At 36.4% G+C, this 15,222-nt stretch overlaps 1 protein-coding gene across 1 annotated transcript in view; it reads left to right on the top strand.

The window, feature by feature from the left end:
* The window catches only part of SPAG1 (sperm associated antigen 1), a 35,410-nt gene that overhangs the window by 9,929 nt on the left and 10,259 nt on the right, over positions 1-15,222 (top strand). Inside the window, exons 8-12 of the mRNA XM_065751699.1 lie at positions 944-1,050; positions 2,639-2,801; positions 7,572-7,994; positions 8,381-8,480; positions 11,506-11,658. Of these exons, the coding sequence (XP_065607771.1) occupies positions 944-1,050; positions 2,639-2,801; positions 7,572-7,994; positions 8,381-8,480; positions 11,506-11,658 (946 nt within the window). The remainder of the gene's footprint in view (positions 1-943; positions 1,051-2,638; positions 2,802-7,571; positions 7,995-8,380; positions 8,481-11,505; positions 11,659-15,222) is intronic.

The raw sequence follows: 15,222 nt of genomic DNA, 5'->3' as shown, positions 1-15,222 counted from the left end.
TAGAACATGAGCCAGCAGTGTGCCCAGGTGGTCAGAAAGGCCAACGGCTTCCGGGCTTGTATCAGAAGTAGTGTTGCCAGCAGGAGCAGGGAAGTAATCGTCACCCTGTACTCTGCACTGGTGAGGCTGCACCGTGAGTACTGTGTTCAGTTTTGGTCCCTCACTGCAAGAAAGACATCCAGGCCCTGGCGCTTGTCCAGAGAAGGGCAACAAAGCTGGTGATGGATCTGGAGCACAGACCTTATGAGGAATGGCTGAGGGAGCTGAGATTGTTCAGTCTGGAGAAGAGGAGGCTTGGAGAGGATCTTATTACACTCTATAACTACCTGAAGGGAGGTTGAAGTGAACTGGGGGTGGGCCTCTTCACTCTTGTAACTAGTGATAGGACTAGAGGGAATGGCTTCAAGTTGAGACAGGGGAAATTCAGACCGGATGCTAGGAAATACTTCTCTGAAAGAGTGGTTAGACACTGGAATGGGCTGCCCAGAGAGGTGGGGGCACCACTAACCCTGAAGGTATTCAAGGAATGTTTAGACATTTTGTTGAGGAACATAGTTTAGAGAGAACTACTGGTGATAGGTGGATGATTGGACTGGATGATCTTGTAGATCTTTTCCAAGCTTGGTGATTCTATTAAACATTTAGATGTTGTTCTGAGGGACATGGTTTAGTGGGGAATATTGGTGGTAGTTGGGCAGGATGATCTTGGAGATCTTTTCCAACCTTGGTGATTCTGTGATTCACAAGTCATGATTCCTATCTCAAAAGATGTCATGAAATTAGATTGCTAAAAACAGTGAAGAGAATCAGTAATACACTCATGAAGTAAATGCAGAACTTTAGAAATTGTTCTACGCTCACACTTCATATTTATAGAAAAATAATGAATTGTTATCCACTTTGTGCTTTAAAAGTATATATAATATGCTCTGTTCCTTTATAGCTCTGATGCGCCGTGCCACTGTTTACAATCAGCTGAAGAATTTCCAGGCAGCTGTGAAGGATCTCTACACAGTACTGTGCATTGAACCAGGAAATGCTGTAGCTAAGGTAAAGATAAATGACCTGCATATGACTAGAAAAATATTATAGGCAGTTGCAGGATAGACTGCTTATCATTTATATTATTTGATTTGAATCTTAATACTGAGGACTCCATTATTTTCTGTGTCAATGATCAGTTTCCTGAGACCACTTATGTGTCTGTGGTAGGAAGTAGGTACCTGAATGTGACCAAATCTTCACTTATTGTACTGAGTGGCGAGAACCTCTAGGCACTGAAGTCTTCTGTATTAAAGTAGTCTAGGTACTTGACATATAGCTGCTGAACATACAGTGTTAGTATATTGGCTGAAATTTCTGTCAAAAAGATTCATTGGGATAAATGCACTTGAAGTCTGATACATAATTCACAAGAAAAATTCAAAAGAGATGCCAAACTTCTGTTGAGGTGGTGGTAAAGCTAACCTGAAAGGAGACAACCTAAGTTCTGTCTTTACTTCAACATGATGTCATGAATCTCATTTCTCATCTCCAGGCTAGAAAAAAAAAAAAAAAGCCTTGCATACTTTATGAATAGGGACCTAGGAAGGCAGGGTGCTTTATTTGGAAGCTCAAGTTCAGGATGTGGTCCTTGTGCAAATACTACTTCAGCTATTTAGGAGAAAATTGGTTCTTGTCATTTCATTGGTATTTTCCTATAGGTGTTTTTAGGCTTAGAACCTACACCTTGAATATGGATACCACCTGCCCTAAGAGTTTTCAGTAGTAGGCATTTCTGATACTAAGCTGCTCTTTGCTTGTCCATCATGCTGTTACCCCTCGTTTTTTTTTAATTTAGTTCTTATTGTTGAAACATTTTAAAATGCTAGCTGCTTGCCAATGGCTTCTTCAAGGCAAACTGCTTGTCAGTAAATGGAATTTTTCAATTAATCCTTTCCTGTCCTTGTTTATCCTTTTCTTGTTGAAGTGAGTACTGAAATGGCCTTTCTTTGTAAAATACTGAATACAAACCAAAGGAGTGCTTAATATTAGGTGTATTTAATCTGTTCTGAAAGTGTAGTTGGAGCATTTTTTTGGATTAATCCAAAAATATTTATGGAATGAGAGACCCGTCTAATTTGTAGTTGTTACAAGAGGAACAAAACTTTTCATTATTAAACAGTGTCCTACTACACTGCTAAGAAATTTTTACCTCTTTTGGTTCTATTTCTGTCAGTTCATTAGTCCCTCAAATATCCACCAGGCACAGAGTTCTCCATAGAAAAAGAATTGATAAACTGGTTTTCAGCTTTTTCAGAGACTCTACCAAACCAAGAGCCTGTTTTCAGTGTGGCTCTTCTGAGTAAACCATGCCAGATATCATCACAATACAACGTGGTTATTTGGTTATTTATTTACACTTAAGGAAAGAAGGATACATATTTACTTAGGTGCTTTATTCTGAGTTTCTAAGATACAGAAATTCAGTATTAATCATGATTCTGATACTGACTGAAAAGTCATGTTTGGTTTCTCTGATTTTATATTGGCAAAATTTGTCTGGATAATTCCTCAGGATCTTTTGTATTATTACTTAACAGAATATATTTGCTGGATATAAAGGCTTTTGCTGTTGCTGTTTATTTTTCCATTGCAGAGAAGTCTGCTAGAGATTGAAAAGAAACTGAAAGAATTAAAGCCTGCATATAAAAATGAAGGCAGAGGAAAAAGAATACTTATTCAAGAAATAGAGGATTCAGAAGTTAATGAAGAAAGAGGGGAAAATGCCGAAGAATGTGGAAGAAGCAGCAGAGATAAAAGTAATGTCATATCATTTCTTATTAATTTCAACCTGAAGAAAAAGACTAAAATTACATTCACTACTTAAAGTAGACCTGAATGTATTAGGGTATGATTAACTGTAATGCTGCTGAGATGAGGCTGCTGGCATGGTCAGAACTGTTGGCTTCAGGAAGAAGTGAGGCAACAACATCCATTGAGGCTTGTGCTGTCTAGTTGCTTTGGGGTTCAGCTGCATGTCTGGACTGCAGCACGCAACACAAAAATATCTTTGGGTTGATTTCCATCCTTTTTATTTGTTCTTTAAGGTAATTTGTCAAGACCACTGTGACTTTTCTATTTTTCATGGCCTGTGTATTTACCTTGAAATTAATTCAGTCTGTTGGTTTTTCAGTTCTTCTTACATTCAAATTATAGACTGTAAAAGGCTGATTTGATAATGCACTATTTGCTCAAGAGTATAGGGAAAATATAGTTTTCAAAAACAGTTGTTGTCCATTATGTCTTCTCAGAAAATACCTCAAAAGAAAGGATGGATCGTGTCCCTAACCCTATGTATTAGTTATTTGGGCTTTGCTTTTCATTGACAGTATTCAGATGACTAAGTGCCTTTTAGCTCCACAGAGTTAGCTCCACAGGAAGACTCCCATTCATTTGATGAAAGGTTAGGGCTTTAAACATAGGGAAGTTTGTCTACTGGCATCAGTGTCACTTGTGTTCATGTAATATATTTAATTTTTTTTTTTTGAGATTTAGATGACAAGCATCTTCATAGAGTACTGTGTATTTTCACAAAGAAACACAGAATCACACAGAATTGTAGGGGCTTGATGGGACCTCTGGACATCATCCAGTCCAGTCCCCTGCTACAGCAGGCTCCCTACAGTAAGTCTCACGGGAAAGCATCCAAATGGATCTTGAATACTTCCAGAGAAGTATTCACAACCCCTCTGGGGAGCCTGTTCCAGTGCTCTGTCACCCTCACAGTTATAAAGTTCATCCTCATGTTTGTATAGAACTTAACTGTGTTCCAGTTTGTCTCTGTTGCCCCTTTTCCTGTCTCTGGGCACTACTAAAAAGAGTCTGGCCCCATCCACTTCACTCCTGCATTGTAGTATTTGTAAACAGTGATGAGATTGCTTCTCAGCTTCCCCTTCCTCCAGACTGAACAGCCCCAGGGCTCTCAGCAACCTCATATGGGATGTGCTCCAGGCCACTAAACATCTTTGTAGCCCTAGTTTTAAAGTTTATACTTGTTTTAAAGTACATCTGGAAACAAAAGTGTAAAGTCAGTTTAGTTGTTGAATAAATTCGATATGTTCCATCAACAGCAATAAGTACACTAAACATCTTAGTCTTCTAGATTTACTTCCTTTGTGGTATTAAATTTAGTTGATAGTACCAACTTAAGGTCCCTGTCGTTATGACAGTACCAATCAGGTGACTTTTTAACATGTTTAGGAACCATTCTTAGGTTGAAGAATATCTTCATATATCAGTCTTTTATCTATCTTGTGACCTTGTTTTCTTTTACTAAAATGTTCTTTATGGGGGAAAGTTGTTTAGGGTTTGATCAGAAAAAAGAAGTCTCTGCAGATGAGTTACGTACTGTGGATGAATTACACACTATGTTCTCTGCTGATCTTGCCCATGTTGAGTTGTTTCTCTGAAGTAATGCTTTATGCCCTTAAGTAAAAGGAGCTATCCTCACAGTGACTGATTGACAGCTTTCCAAAACAAATAGGGGTTGATAACACTCTCTGAGTTTCTCTTGTTGACTTTCCAAACAAATTTTGTTAAAAGGATATATATATATATATATGTTTATGTCCATACTTCGGCTGTAATAGAAAGTTTATTTGCCACTGAGGCCTTGAGTAAGTGACCATGTCCACTCTCGTTATGGTTAGAAGCCTTACTGATGAGCTCTTCTACGAGGATGTTTGTCCACCTTGTTAACCATTATCATTGTTATTCTGCATTCCCTGATCCTCTTTTCAGTGTGCTTTTTAATTTTCTATTTTTTTATTTTTAGAATTATAAACTCTGTGAAGAAGGAGCTCTCATTTATAAGTGATTTATGTTATGCCTAGTATGGTGGGGCCCAACCCACTGTAGTTTTTAGGCTCTATTGAAAACTTGCATTGTGAGAAATTAGGTCATGTTAAAACACACAGTGTTGAAAAATGGCTGTAAATTGAATTTGTAATGAACTTCCTGAAGTTAAGAAAACCCCTCAGTTACAATGTCAGTGTAAATGTTGACCAGTAAGTTGTTTTCATTCTTTATGACTTCTAAGCAGTCAGATATCAAGATTATTTAAGAAGTCTGTTCATTTATGTGTTCTGGTTTAGAACAATCCAAGTTTCATTTCAACCAGCTAAACCAAGAACATGTAATACAAAATACTGTAACTGACACAGTGTTGTACAAAAGCACAAAAAATTATAAAAAATTATTAAACACTTATCTAACAAGATTTGGGCAATTCCAGTTGCCTTCATATGTAGCTCGTCCAGAATGGATAAAAAAAAATTGAAACTATTACCCAGCTTTATAGGGGTGAACTCATTGTGAAGTGTACTTAGATATTTTGCTGTTTGTTCTGCGTTTCATTCGTTTTGTGCCATGCTTGTGAAGGAGATACACCTTGTGTAGCTGGAAATTCATTGTAAGTGAAACATGATGTAATCCATTACATAAACACATGTCAAATATTCCTTTCAGACTGCCTGATAACTTCTGGCTTTTGACAGCCTTTCCATTTTAAGTTGGTTCTGTTAGTGCTAACATGGATTAAAATTCTTTCTAGTTTGCATTTGTTGTTGTTTTGGTTGATCCTAGCCATTCTTTTCATTAGCTTTCTTTAAGTTTTCTTTTGAATTTACAATGTATCTAGACTTTTTAAAAAGAAAAGTACATAAATGATTCTTTTTAAGGCAAAGCCTAGAATACTGCTTTTGTTAATACACCTTTTTATACAGATCCTTGAAGAAATGTTGTGTTATACACACTGAAAAAAACAACCTGCAAGAGAATGAGAATTAGATTTGAGAAATGTATCTGCAAAATTTTGTGTGGTGTTTATTTAATCTAGAAATGAGGTAATTATTATAACCTGACAGCTAAACTAGTTCATATGAGCATGCTTTATTTTCAGGGAGACTCCAGATGCTATAGATGTTTCCTTCCTCATCCAGGATTAGGTCTGTACATATTGTGTACAGGAGGTATTCTCCAATGTTCAGGAAATTATGTTTACATTAATGCACTCACATTTGCATCACACAGTATTTGCCTTTTTCACTTCAGTTTTCTCTGTAGTTATTGGAACACTTCAAGACTCTTTCCTGTAGGTTTTTTTTTTTCTAAAAATTTCCACAGTCACCTGTTTGTGGCATTTGAATCTGTTTTCCTTTTTTACTAAAAGGTACACAGAATCTTCTCTGTTTTGCTGCATGTAAAACAAAGGTATTTCAATGTGTATTACAACAAAATTATTATTACAGTACTGCTGTCTTTGTTCATCTGTCCAGCGAGCTGTTTACCCTCATTCTCCATGTGAAATAGACATTAAACTTTTTTGGCAGATTTAGCACTGCCCCATTTTTGCTGGACAGAAGTCTCAAATAAAAATAACGAGGCTTCATAAAAAATGGAGGAAGGGGAAATAGATTTCTTTTTATCATTGTTCCAATTGCAGTGTATCAGATTACCAAAAAAAAAAAAAAAAAGGTATTTCAAATCAGAGTGCCTGAGATGAGTTTTTTTCAGAGCTTTTGTCTGTTAGGCACTAGCGAATTTAAACACTTACATACGAATCTGTAGGAAACATGACTCTAGTAGTTCTGCTCCATATGGCATGAACTGTTTTGAAAAATCTTACGCTTTCCCATCCTGTTTGGTTTAATTTCAGTTACATTTTGTGCATCAAAAAATATCTTTTCATATTCAGTCAACTCTGTAAGTTTAGTTTGAGTCGTTTGAAAGTATCACTCTTATATAGAAAGATATGAAAAACTGTTAGGCAGATGAGCACATCAAGTTAGGGGAAGCTGAAAACACAGCATTTTAATTAATTGTGCCAAGTGATAATTAAAAAAAAAAAAAGTTTCTTTGCAGTCCTTTAATGTAACTGATAACTTCAATAGTCAGGCTTTCTACTGAAATATGTATTTGAATTATTGGCAGTCTGCTTATAATTCAGGTGAATAAGGAATTTATGCATATTAATATCCAATACTGGTACTCTGTGATTTTTTCTAATTAATGGTAACTGCTTGATCTGAACTACCTACAAAAGGTTTGTTAACCTTAGTTTAAATGAAGTCTCTTTGAGAATGTTTTATGAAATTATATTCGTCCTACAGGAAGGAGATAAGAGTTTTAAAATGTGTAACATCATTGTTTTCTTGGTTGTTTGTTCTGATTTTAACCTGCAAATGTTTTGATTTGGTTGTGGAAAATCAGTGTTGCTATTTGAATAGTCAGTACTTAAAGAGTTAATTTCAAGGTGCGCTCTGTTCCATTTCCACTCTGCAGAACAGGGGTGTCCCCTCCTGCTCAGCAGGGAGAAATGAGATTTCACAGGAACACATTCTCAGCAGTCATTACAGATCACTTCTAAGTAGGAACTTTTCTTTGTTTTCTGAGGCAATTCACTCTCTGTGAAATTCAGCTTTGTGAAGAATGTTGTGCTGTGTTCTTTGGAAGTGCACCCCTCGTTTGCCGCGGCAGTTAGTTTCTTCTGATGATGCAAGCTCTAACTCAGCTGATTAACTTCCTTGCAGAAATTGTCCTGCCAGTAAGAAGTGAGGTGGCTCCGGGGAAGGCTGCGATGGGGAATGCACAGAGAAAGTTTCACAGCAAAGGAGGAGGCTCCAAGTTGGAAGACAGAGAGGTCCTGAAGCAGAAGGAATCAACTGAGAGTGGATTAAAAAAAGGCACAGCAGAGAAAAAATCACAGAAAACCGACCACGAAGGTGAAGCCAATGGTTATTTAAACAGCAGCCAAACAAGTGAGCGTCCTGAATCTGGCCAGTCCTCCAGGTCACGTGGAGCAGGGTCCCTGTCGCATGGTGCTGCCCATTCGACTTCGCTTCCTCCAGCTGCTGCAAAACTGAAAAGTGAAGGAAATGAGTTATTTAGGAGTGGGCAGTTTGGAGAAGCTGTGCCCAAATACTCGCAAGCAATTGAATATGTCATCAGTGTAGGTGGGTGTGATACATTATACTTCAATTTAGAATTGTTGTTTATGTGATTTAAAGGAACTGCAGATGAACTAACCTAGCCTATCTCTATTTTTGGCATGAGTTACTGTATAGTGAGTACTTAGTCATTGCCAGTAGAGGATAATTTGCATAATACAGAATGAGGAAGATGAGTGAAATATTCTTTTAACTTTCTCGGGACAGAGGTTTGCATTTCTTTGCGTTTGAATAACTTAAGTATTCTAGGTGACATAATAAAGGCAAGCTCCTTCCAGCTTTGCATCAAGAGCGGACTGCATTGCTGTAGTACAACTTACTGCATACAATTGCTTTAATTCTTGAATGTCATTTTAGTAATGGCCTTTGATTGTAATTGTAACTTCTTTTAGGAGAACGAAGTCCAGATGATTTAAGTGTCTTGTACTCAAACAGAGCAGCCTGTTACTTCAAAGAAGGCAACTGCAGTGACTGCATTCAAGATTGTAACAGGTAAATTGCAACCTTCCATCTAGAGCAACAACATTCCTGATGATGATTAAACATTTTATGTGATATCTTATTATTGTACTTTGAATCCCTGTATAATCTGACAGGTGCCTTTATTTGTCAGTTACATAAACAATCACGTGGAACTTAGGGAAGGAATAACATCTAACTTACAAGGCTTCTTGTGCATGCAGAGTTACAGATTTTATTATAACAGCAGGCTTACTTCAGTAATGCTCACTTGTAACCTCTGCGTACAGTCACTGTTAATCCATAATGCTTATCATAGTGTTCGAAATTACTTTCAGGCATTTGTGAGGTTTGTATGTCTGCTCTGTTCTTGTGTTGTCCTTATTTTTAAGTATATATTCAGCTTAGCTATAAACACTGATTACAGTTAAGAAGCTGAACCCTTCCTGCTTATTATGCCTTTAAGGATACAGAAGTGAGAGAAGAGCAGATGCCTTCAGTAACTTGCAAACAGTGCCTTCAGCTAAATTACTGGTGTATTTCCAGGTGTCTTTTGTTATATTTTCTTAAATAGGATTAGTAAGACTGAAGCTTAAATGGCAGAGTATCCCAAGATGGTTGGGATCATTGAGATTTTTTATTTTATTTATTTATTTTTTGCATAGTAGAACCAAACTATTAAGAAAGCCACTCTAAAATGTGTATGTAACTTTATTTACCGAATATCACAGAATTTTAGGGGAATTGGAAGGGACCTCTAGAGATGGTCCAGTCCAACTCCCTAATATTTGACATACTGCATAAATTCTGTCTGACAAAAAAGTGTTGTAGGAATTTCATCTGAAAAAAAAAAAATTGACTTGTTAAACATATTTTGAGTTGCAGGATCATGGGCAGCTGTCTGTAAAACAAGATGGCATACTAACACCCAACAAATAATTCAGGAGTTTTCTATTATAGAAGAGTTCAGCCAAAATCAGTAATACAATTATTATGGTTTTTATATTCTTACCAACTGAAAGCTTATTTTCTTATTATTTTATCACAGTGTTCTTAATCTTGTACATATTTTCTGCATCCTCAAGAGCCGCTGATGCTTACTGAGCATAACAGAGGTGGAAGTAATGTAGAAACTGGGAGGCTCAACAGCCAAACTGCAGGAAGTAGGCAATGTCAGTTAAACAACACAATGTAAGGGATGCTTTCCAAATAAGTTACTTGATTTGTTCAAGTAAAACTTGATGTAGTGCTTTCATTTGTGACGTTAGAAGTGTATGAATGTGTTGAACATCTAAGTTTCAGCTGTGTAAGGCTTAGGAATTTATGAGAAAGCCATCTGTTGGACCACTCTTCGTCTCAAGTCTCTGATTTGGAGTGCCTGTATTTCTTGTTCTCGTGAGTGAACCAGGGCTCCTACACTAACTATGTTTTCCCTGATTTAATATGGTGATGTGGCTTGTTTCATGAATGTGTTATCTTTACATTCTGCCCTGGGAAGAGAGTTTTCCATTCCCACTAAGGCTATTCGTCAAGTAACGTCTTCCACTCCAAAACAATATTTGTGTTTTATGTTATTCTGAATATTAGGAACCTGAACATTGTATTAATTTTCATCTATCTTACAGAATGTGGAGCATTTTTGCTAAGTTTTTTAAAAGCTGTGACATCATATGCTTTTGTATTTTTCAAATGCATTCGTTATGATAAGGAGAGTTGGAATGTTGGTATGCTTATGAAATAGAAACTGGCAATCTTTGTTCCAGAGATTGTTGTTTCTTTAGTTTTATGGAGGAGTGATGGTGAAAAGATGAGTTACAGTCAGGAAGGCCAGTAACATCCTGGGCTGTACAGAGAGGAGCACAGCCAGTGGATTAAGGGTAGTGATTATCCCCCTGTAGTCAGCGCTTGTTAGACAGCAACTGTGTTATGTTACCTTGCTGCATTTTGGCTTTCCTAGTCCAGGAAATGCATTGATCAGCTAGAATGAGTTCAGTGAAGTGTTGCTGAGGAAGCTGTGGGCTTTGGAGCACTTGCCTGGAGAAGCTGAGGGACCTGCATTTTGCTCAGCTTTTTAAAAAATGGCTTTAAGTGCTCCTAGCAACAGGCTGCCAGGACCTACGAGGAGATCACCCAGCAGATGGAACCTGACTCTGCCAGTGTACTGGGGAAGAATAAGTGGCAGCAGGCAAAAACAAACCTAAGAGTTTCCGACTGTACATTAGAAGAAAAAAAGCATATCCCAATGGGGGACAGTGGGACATTGTGACTGGCTGCCCAGGGTGGCTGTGCAGAAATTTCCTTGGAGGTTTTCAAAACCTGACTGGATAAAGCTCTGAGCAACCTTTGTCTGACCACAGAGCTGACTCTACATTTTAGCAGAAGGTCAGACTAGAGAGTCTGAAGCTCATGATACCATGACATCTAATTGCCTAGACTCACACTAATTTGTTAATTTTTTTTTGTCTTATTAGCAAGAATCAGTGATTAATGAAAGGTAATATTTAACCGACAAAGCCTTTGTGGCTTCATTGAGTTACTGGCAAAGCACGCAATGTTCAGAAGTTCTCACTACAAAGTATCGGAGATGGAGGCACAAATGGACAAAAGACAGGCAAAAACCTAAAAGGCAAGAATAGACAGTGAAATATTCGTGTTCCATTAAATGAATTCTTACGTGACTGTTACATAAGGAAGAAGAGTTATAAGTTTTGTAGGCAAAAGCACGATATACTTGAAATTCCTGTAGGTGTAGGCATGACTTTTTAACAACTGTCATTTTGTTACTTTCATCAGCAGGGAAGGATTAGTTCTTCAGGTAGAAGATGTGGATTTGAGTCGAGTAAGTTGTAGTAAAAGAACTAACCATTTCTTAACTGCATTTCATTTAGGGCATCAATAATAAACCACTCAAGTGTGTCTTCCTGGGTTGTGTTACTGTAAGGCAAATCTGAAATCACACGGTCGTTCCATATAGTAGTATATATAAGTTGCATATATACTACTATGATTTACTTTTTTCTGCTTTAATGTTGTGTATCTCTTTTGTTTTTTTCTCCAGGGCTCTGGAGCTTCAGCCATTTTCCCTTAAGCCACTTCTACGACGAGCAATGGCATACGAGTCTATGGAGCGGTATCGACAGGCATATGTTGATTACAAGACAGTTCTACAAATAGACAGCAGCATTCAAGCAGCAAATGACAGTGTTAACAGGTAAATGCACTTGGTGCATTTTTTACACATGACTCCGAATGGAGAAATAGAGTTCAGTTTTGCCTGGGAGTATGTCCTTTCTGTATTTATCCCAGAGCAAGGTCATCACAACTAGTGTGTTGAACTAGAGGACTGGCTGTTTAATTTTGTTGATTTTTCATAGCTTAACAGTTGCCCTCTGCAGCAGTGAGCCCCTTTTTTGTTTAAAAATATAATATCAAAAGGCTTTTGGTTTTTGGACTGGGACTTCAGCTTGTCTTCTTTCCTAACTAGTGTTTGATATCATGTAAAGGAATATTTTAAGTCCATACCTTTACATCTGACATTTCAGTTTCCCTTTCTTACTAGCATTCTTTATGTGGCCTCTAAGATTTACGTTAGGTATGAATTCTTCAGTATGCTGCAGTTGTGCATGCACTGGAGCTGCTTGTTGCAGTGATTGGCTACAAAGCTTAGAGATGTAAACCAAAAGAAAAGTAAGATAACAGATTGCCTAGAGATACATTACAATATCTTACTGTAAGATACTATATAGTATTAGATCATTATTATGACAATGTTTATACAATTTTATTTTCAATAACATGTGGGAAGTACTTAAGTGCACAAACGACAGGATTTTCCATTTGATTTTCTTCCCTTTTTCCTTTTATTGGACAAAAAAATATTTATGAAAGTGTAACAGACATTAATTGTTGAGCAGAACCCCACATTCATGCAACTTTTTACAATGGAATCTAGTATTTTCCTTCTTAAAGCAAGGTCATGAGTGCCTACATTTTTCCTCATACTTCAATGAAGAAGTGATAATATTTTTAAGTTCAGCTTATTTAAGCAGAGACGGCCAAAGGAGATAATGAAACTTTACTATGTCCTCTTTGCAGTCTTATTTGTGATTACACAACACATAGTCGCTGATCTCCTGTGTCTGCATTAATAACAGACCATTTGGTTTGGTGAAGTAACTTCCTGTCTGATATCTCTATGACATATGAGACTTACTATACCCTTTTTTTTTTAAAATCTTCTTGGCTTATTTATCCACAGATATTCTTTTCTTGTTTCTTCTGACAATCTGACAATGACTTGTGACTTGCTTAGTAATAAGCTTATTTCCTTCTTTTCCCTTAACATTCTTCCTTTTCTCCTCTCTAGGCCTTCCTTATGTTTTTAGCTTCACTGCTCATTGCTCTTTCCTCCCTGGCAACCCATCACCTTATTTCAGCTGCTTCTTCCTTCTTGTCTTCTCTTCTGCTGGTAATTAATTCTTGCTTGCAAATTCTTACTTTCTCAAGTGTAGACCTCCTGCTTTACTGAACTTTTTAATATGAATTTTTTGGGAATATTTTATTGTTTGTAAATTAATCTGTAATAGATGAATCCGTTTTTATTTCCAAAGTAATTCGCCTTTAAAACTGAGTTTTAACAAAGAATTGTAGGCACTGTACTCTACTTTAACTCAGAGGGGCAACCTCAGAATAGATCTTTGAATTTTTTAGAAAGGTCAGGTCTTAACAACTTGCTTTTACTGGAGGATTTATTTGTTCTTAAGTTCCTGGAAGAAACTGGTTGGTGATTCTTTGGGAAGCTGACAGAAAACCTCATCTTCCTACTTCTGCCTGAAAGTGTGCTTACTGTGTCTTGTTAAGGCTAGTCTTTCTGTATTTACCTGCAGAGCAGGCTTTGAAAAACTCCTAAAACCTAAGGGCTGTTCGGTCTGATATTTCAGGTAATTCTGATGTTAAAAATGAGTAGAATTTTTAAGATAGAGCCTTTACCTGCCATTTTACAACCAAAGTAAAATAAGAAAGAATGTACGTATTTATTTTTCTGAAAAGTCAACTGAAAACAAGTGTTAAGAATTCTGTGAGTGTTTGTCATGTTTAGATGTTTTTCAGTTGTGTCTTTTACACTGGGCAATATCTTCATGCATTTGCATTTATTAAATTGAAATGTCATTCCACTTCTCTCAGTTCTCAACAGAATTATTCTGTTATTTTCTATGAGAACCAGAAAAAGAAATAATTTACTTTTTAATATAAAGTGTAGAGTTTTGTTCTCTAATACAGTTACCAGAGTAAATTAGAGCTATTTAATTTATGATAGTGTGCCACATTTTTCTTAACATTTGCATTCAGATGATGCTTAAAAAAACCCTGAAGCTTTAGTAAAATACGAGCAAAACAGAACACGGACAGGTTTCTCTTTTTTCCTTTTAAGATACTGCTTCTTAATCACCCAGGTAGAGGAAAGCCCTGGAAGGGTATATGCAGCTAATACAAAGAAAAGTGTTCACTTAAAAAGCAGATTGAATAGCTAGATCATGCACAGAATCACATTTTGTAGCATTAAGAACTTATTTTTAGTACAAAATGGTCTGTTTCATGTAGCATTACACAGCACATAAAATCATGCATAGCTCCACAGTGTTTTTAATCTATATATATATATATTTTATATACTGTGTTAATTTCTGTTTTACAATAAATGTATACTTGGACATGGTCCTGGGCAACCTGCTCTAGTTATCCCTGCTTGAACAGGGAAATGGGACCAGATGGATCCAGAGATCCCTTCCAACCATAACCACACTGTGATTCTCTGAAATAATATTGGAAGAATTGCTGCTTTTTTTTATTGGTTCTTTATATCCAAATGGTAAAATAGTTTGGTGCCAGCTGCTTTGACTCTAGCCAATGTATTACACTAAGGAGTTTTTGTTTGTTTGTTTGTTTGTTTGATATTCTGTAGCCATTATTCAAACTTATATAGAGGAAATAACAAGGAAGAAAACTTTATCTGGGTTATTGCACATTCGTTCTCATTTGTGTCACATTCAGGGTTACTATATTTTTTTTTATTTTTTGGCAGATAATTGGTTTATGGTATTTTTTTGCACTTAGATAGAAATGCACTTAATATGCAGTCGAATTTATTGATTTACACAGTATCAATCTGACTTGCTATTCTATTTTGAAAGCTTTTCTTTGTCAAAGTAGTCATCAGACTTGCTACCTCTTGGCTCTTAAATTCATATTGACATCAGAATACTTTTATATCACTTGTATTATTATCGTTCTCATCATATATTAATATTTGTTTGTTTTGTTTGTATGTTTGTTTTTTAAAACACTAAAAAATTGCAAGAAAACCATGAATTCTTTACTCATGTTTGTTAGGTCTTTCTCTAGAACATATCACAGCAATGGAAAACTCCCAAATAACTGTAGTTTGAATTGAACCTCTTGTGTAGAAACAGATTATCTATAACCTATTGGATGAAGAGAGACTGAACTGCTTGAATATGCTTTTCTTTGCATTTTTCAATGGTCATGAACTATAATCAATTGAAAATTTTGTGACCGTTTTAAGAAATGTAGATTAATAAGTAATTTGTGACCTGCACATCTAGAAAATAGTTGTGTAAGAGGTAATTGCATATGAGATTTTGACATGGTCAGATTTACATACCATATTTATGTCTCAGGATGTTGTATTTTACTCTTATTTCTTATAACACTGATGAGCAGCTGAGAAAACTAAGCAATATAGATGACTGTTTCC

Source organism: Cyrtonyx montezumae, unplaced genomic scaffold, assembly GCF_038088225.1.
Source record: "Cyrtonyx montezumae isolate F1298 unplaced genomic scaffold, pur_monq_1.0 scaffold_8, whole genome shotgun sequence".
NCBI classification, from domain to species: domain Eukaryota; kingdom Metazoa; phylum Chordata; class Aves; order Galliformes; family Odontophoridae; genus Cyrtonyx; species Cyrtonyx montezumae.
The sequence above is the reverse complement of the archived record's forward strand: the minus strand, read 5'-3'. Positions and strand labels throughout refer to the sequence as shown.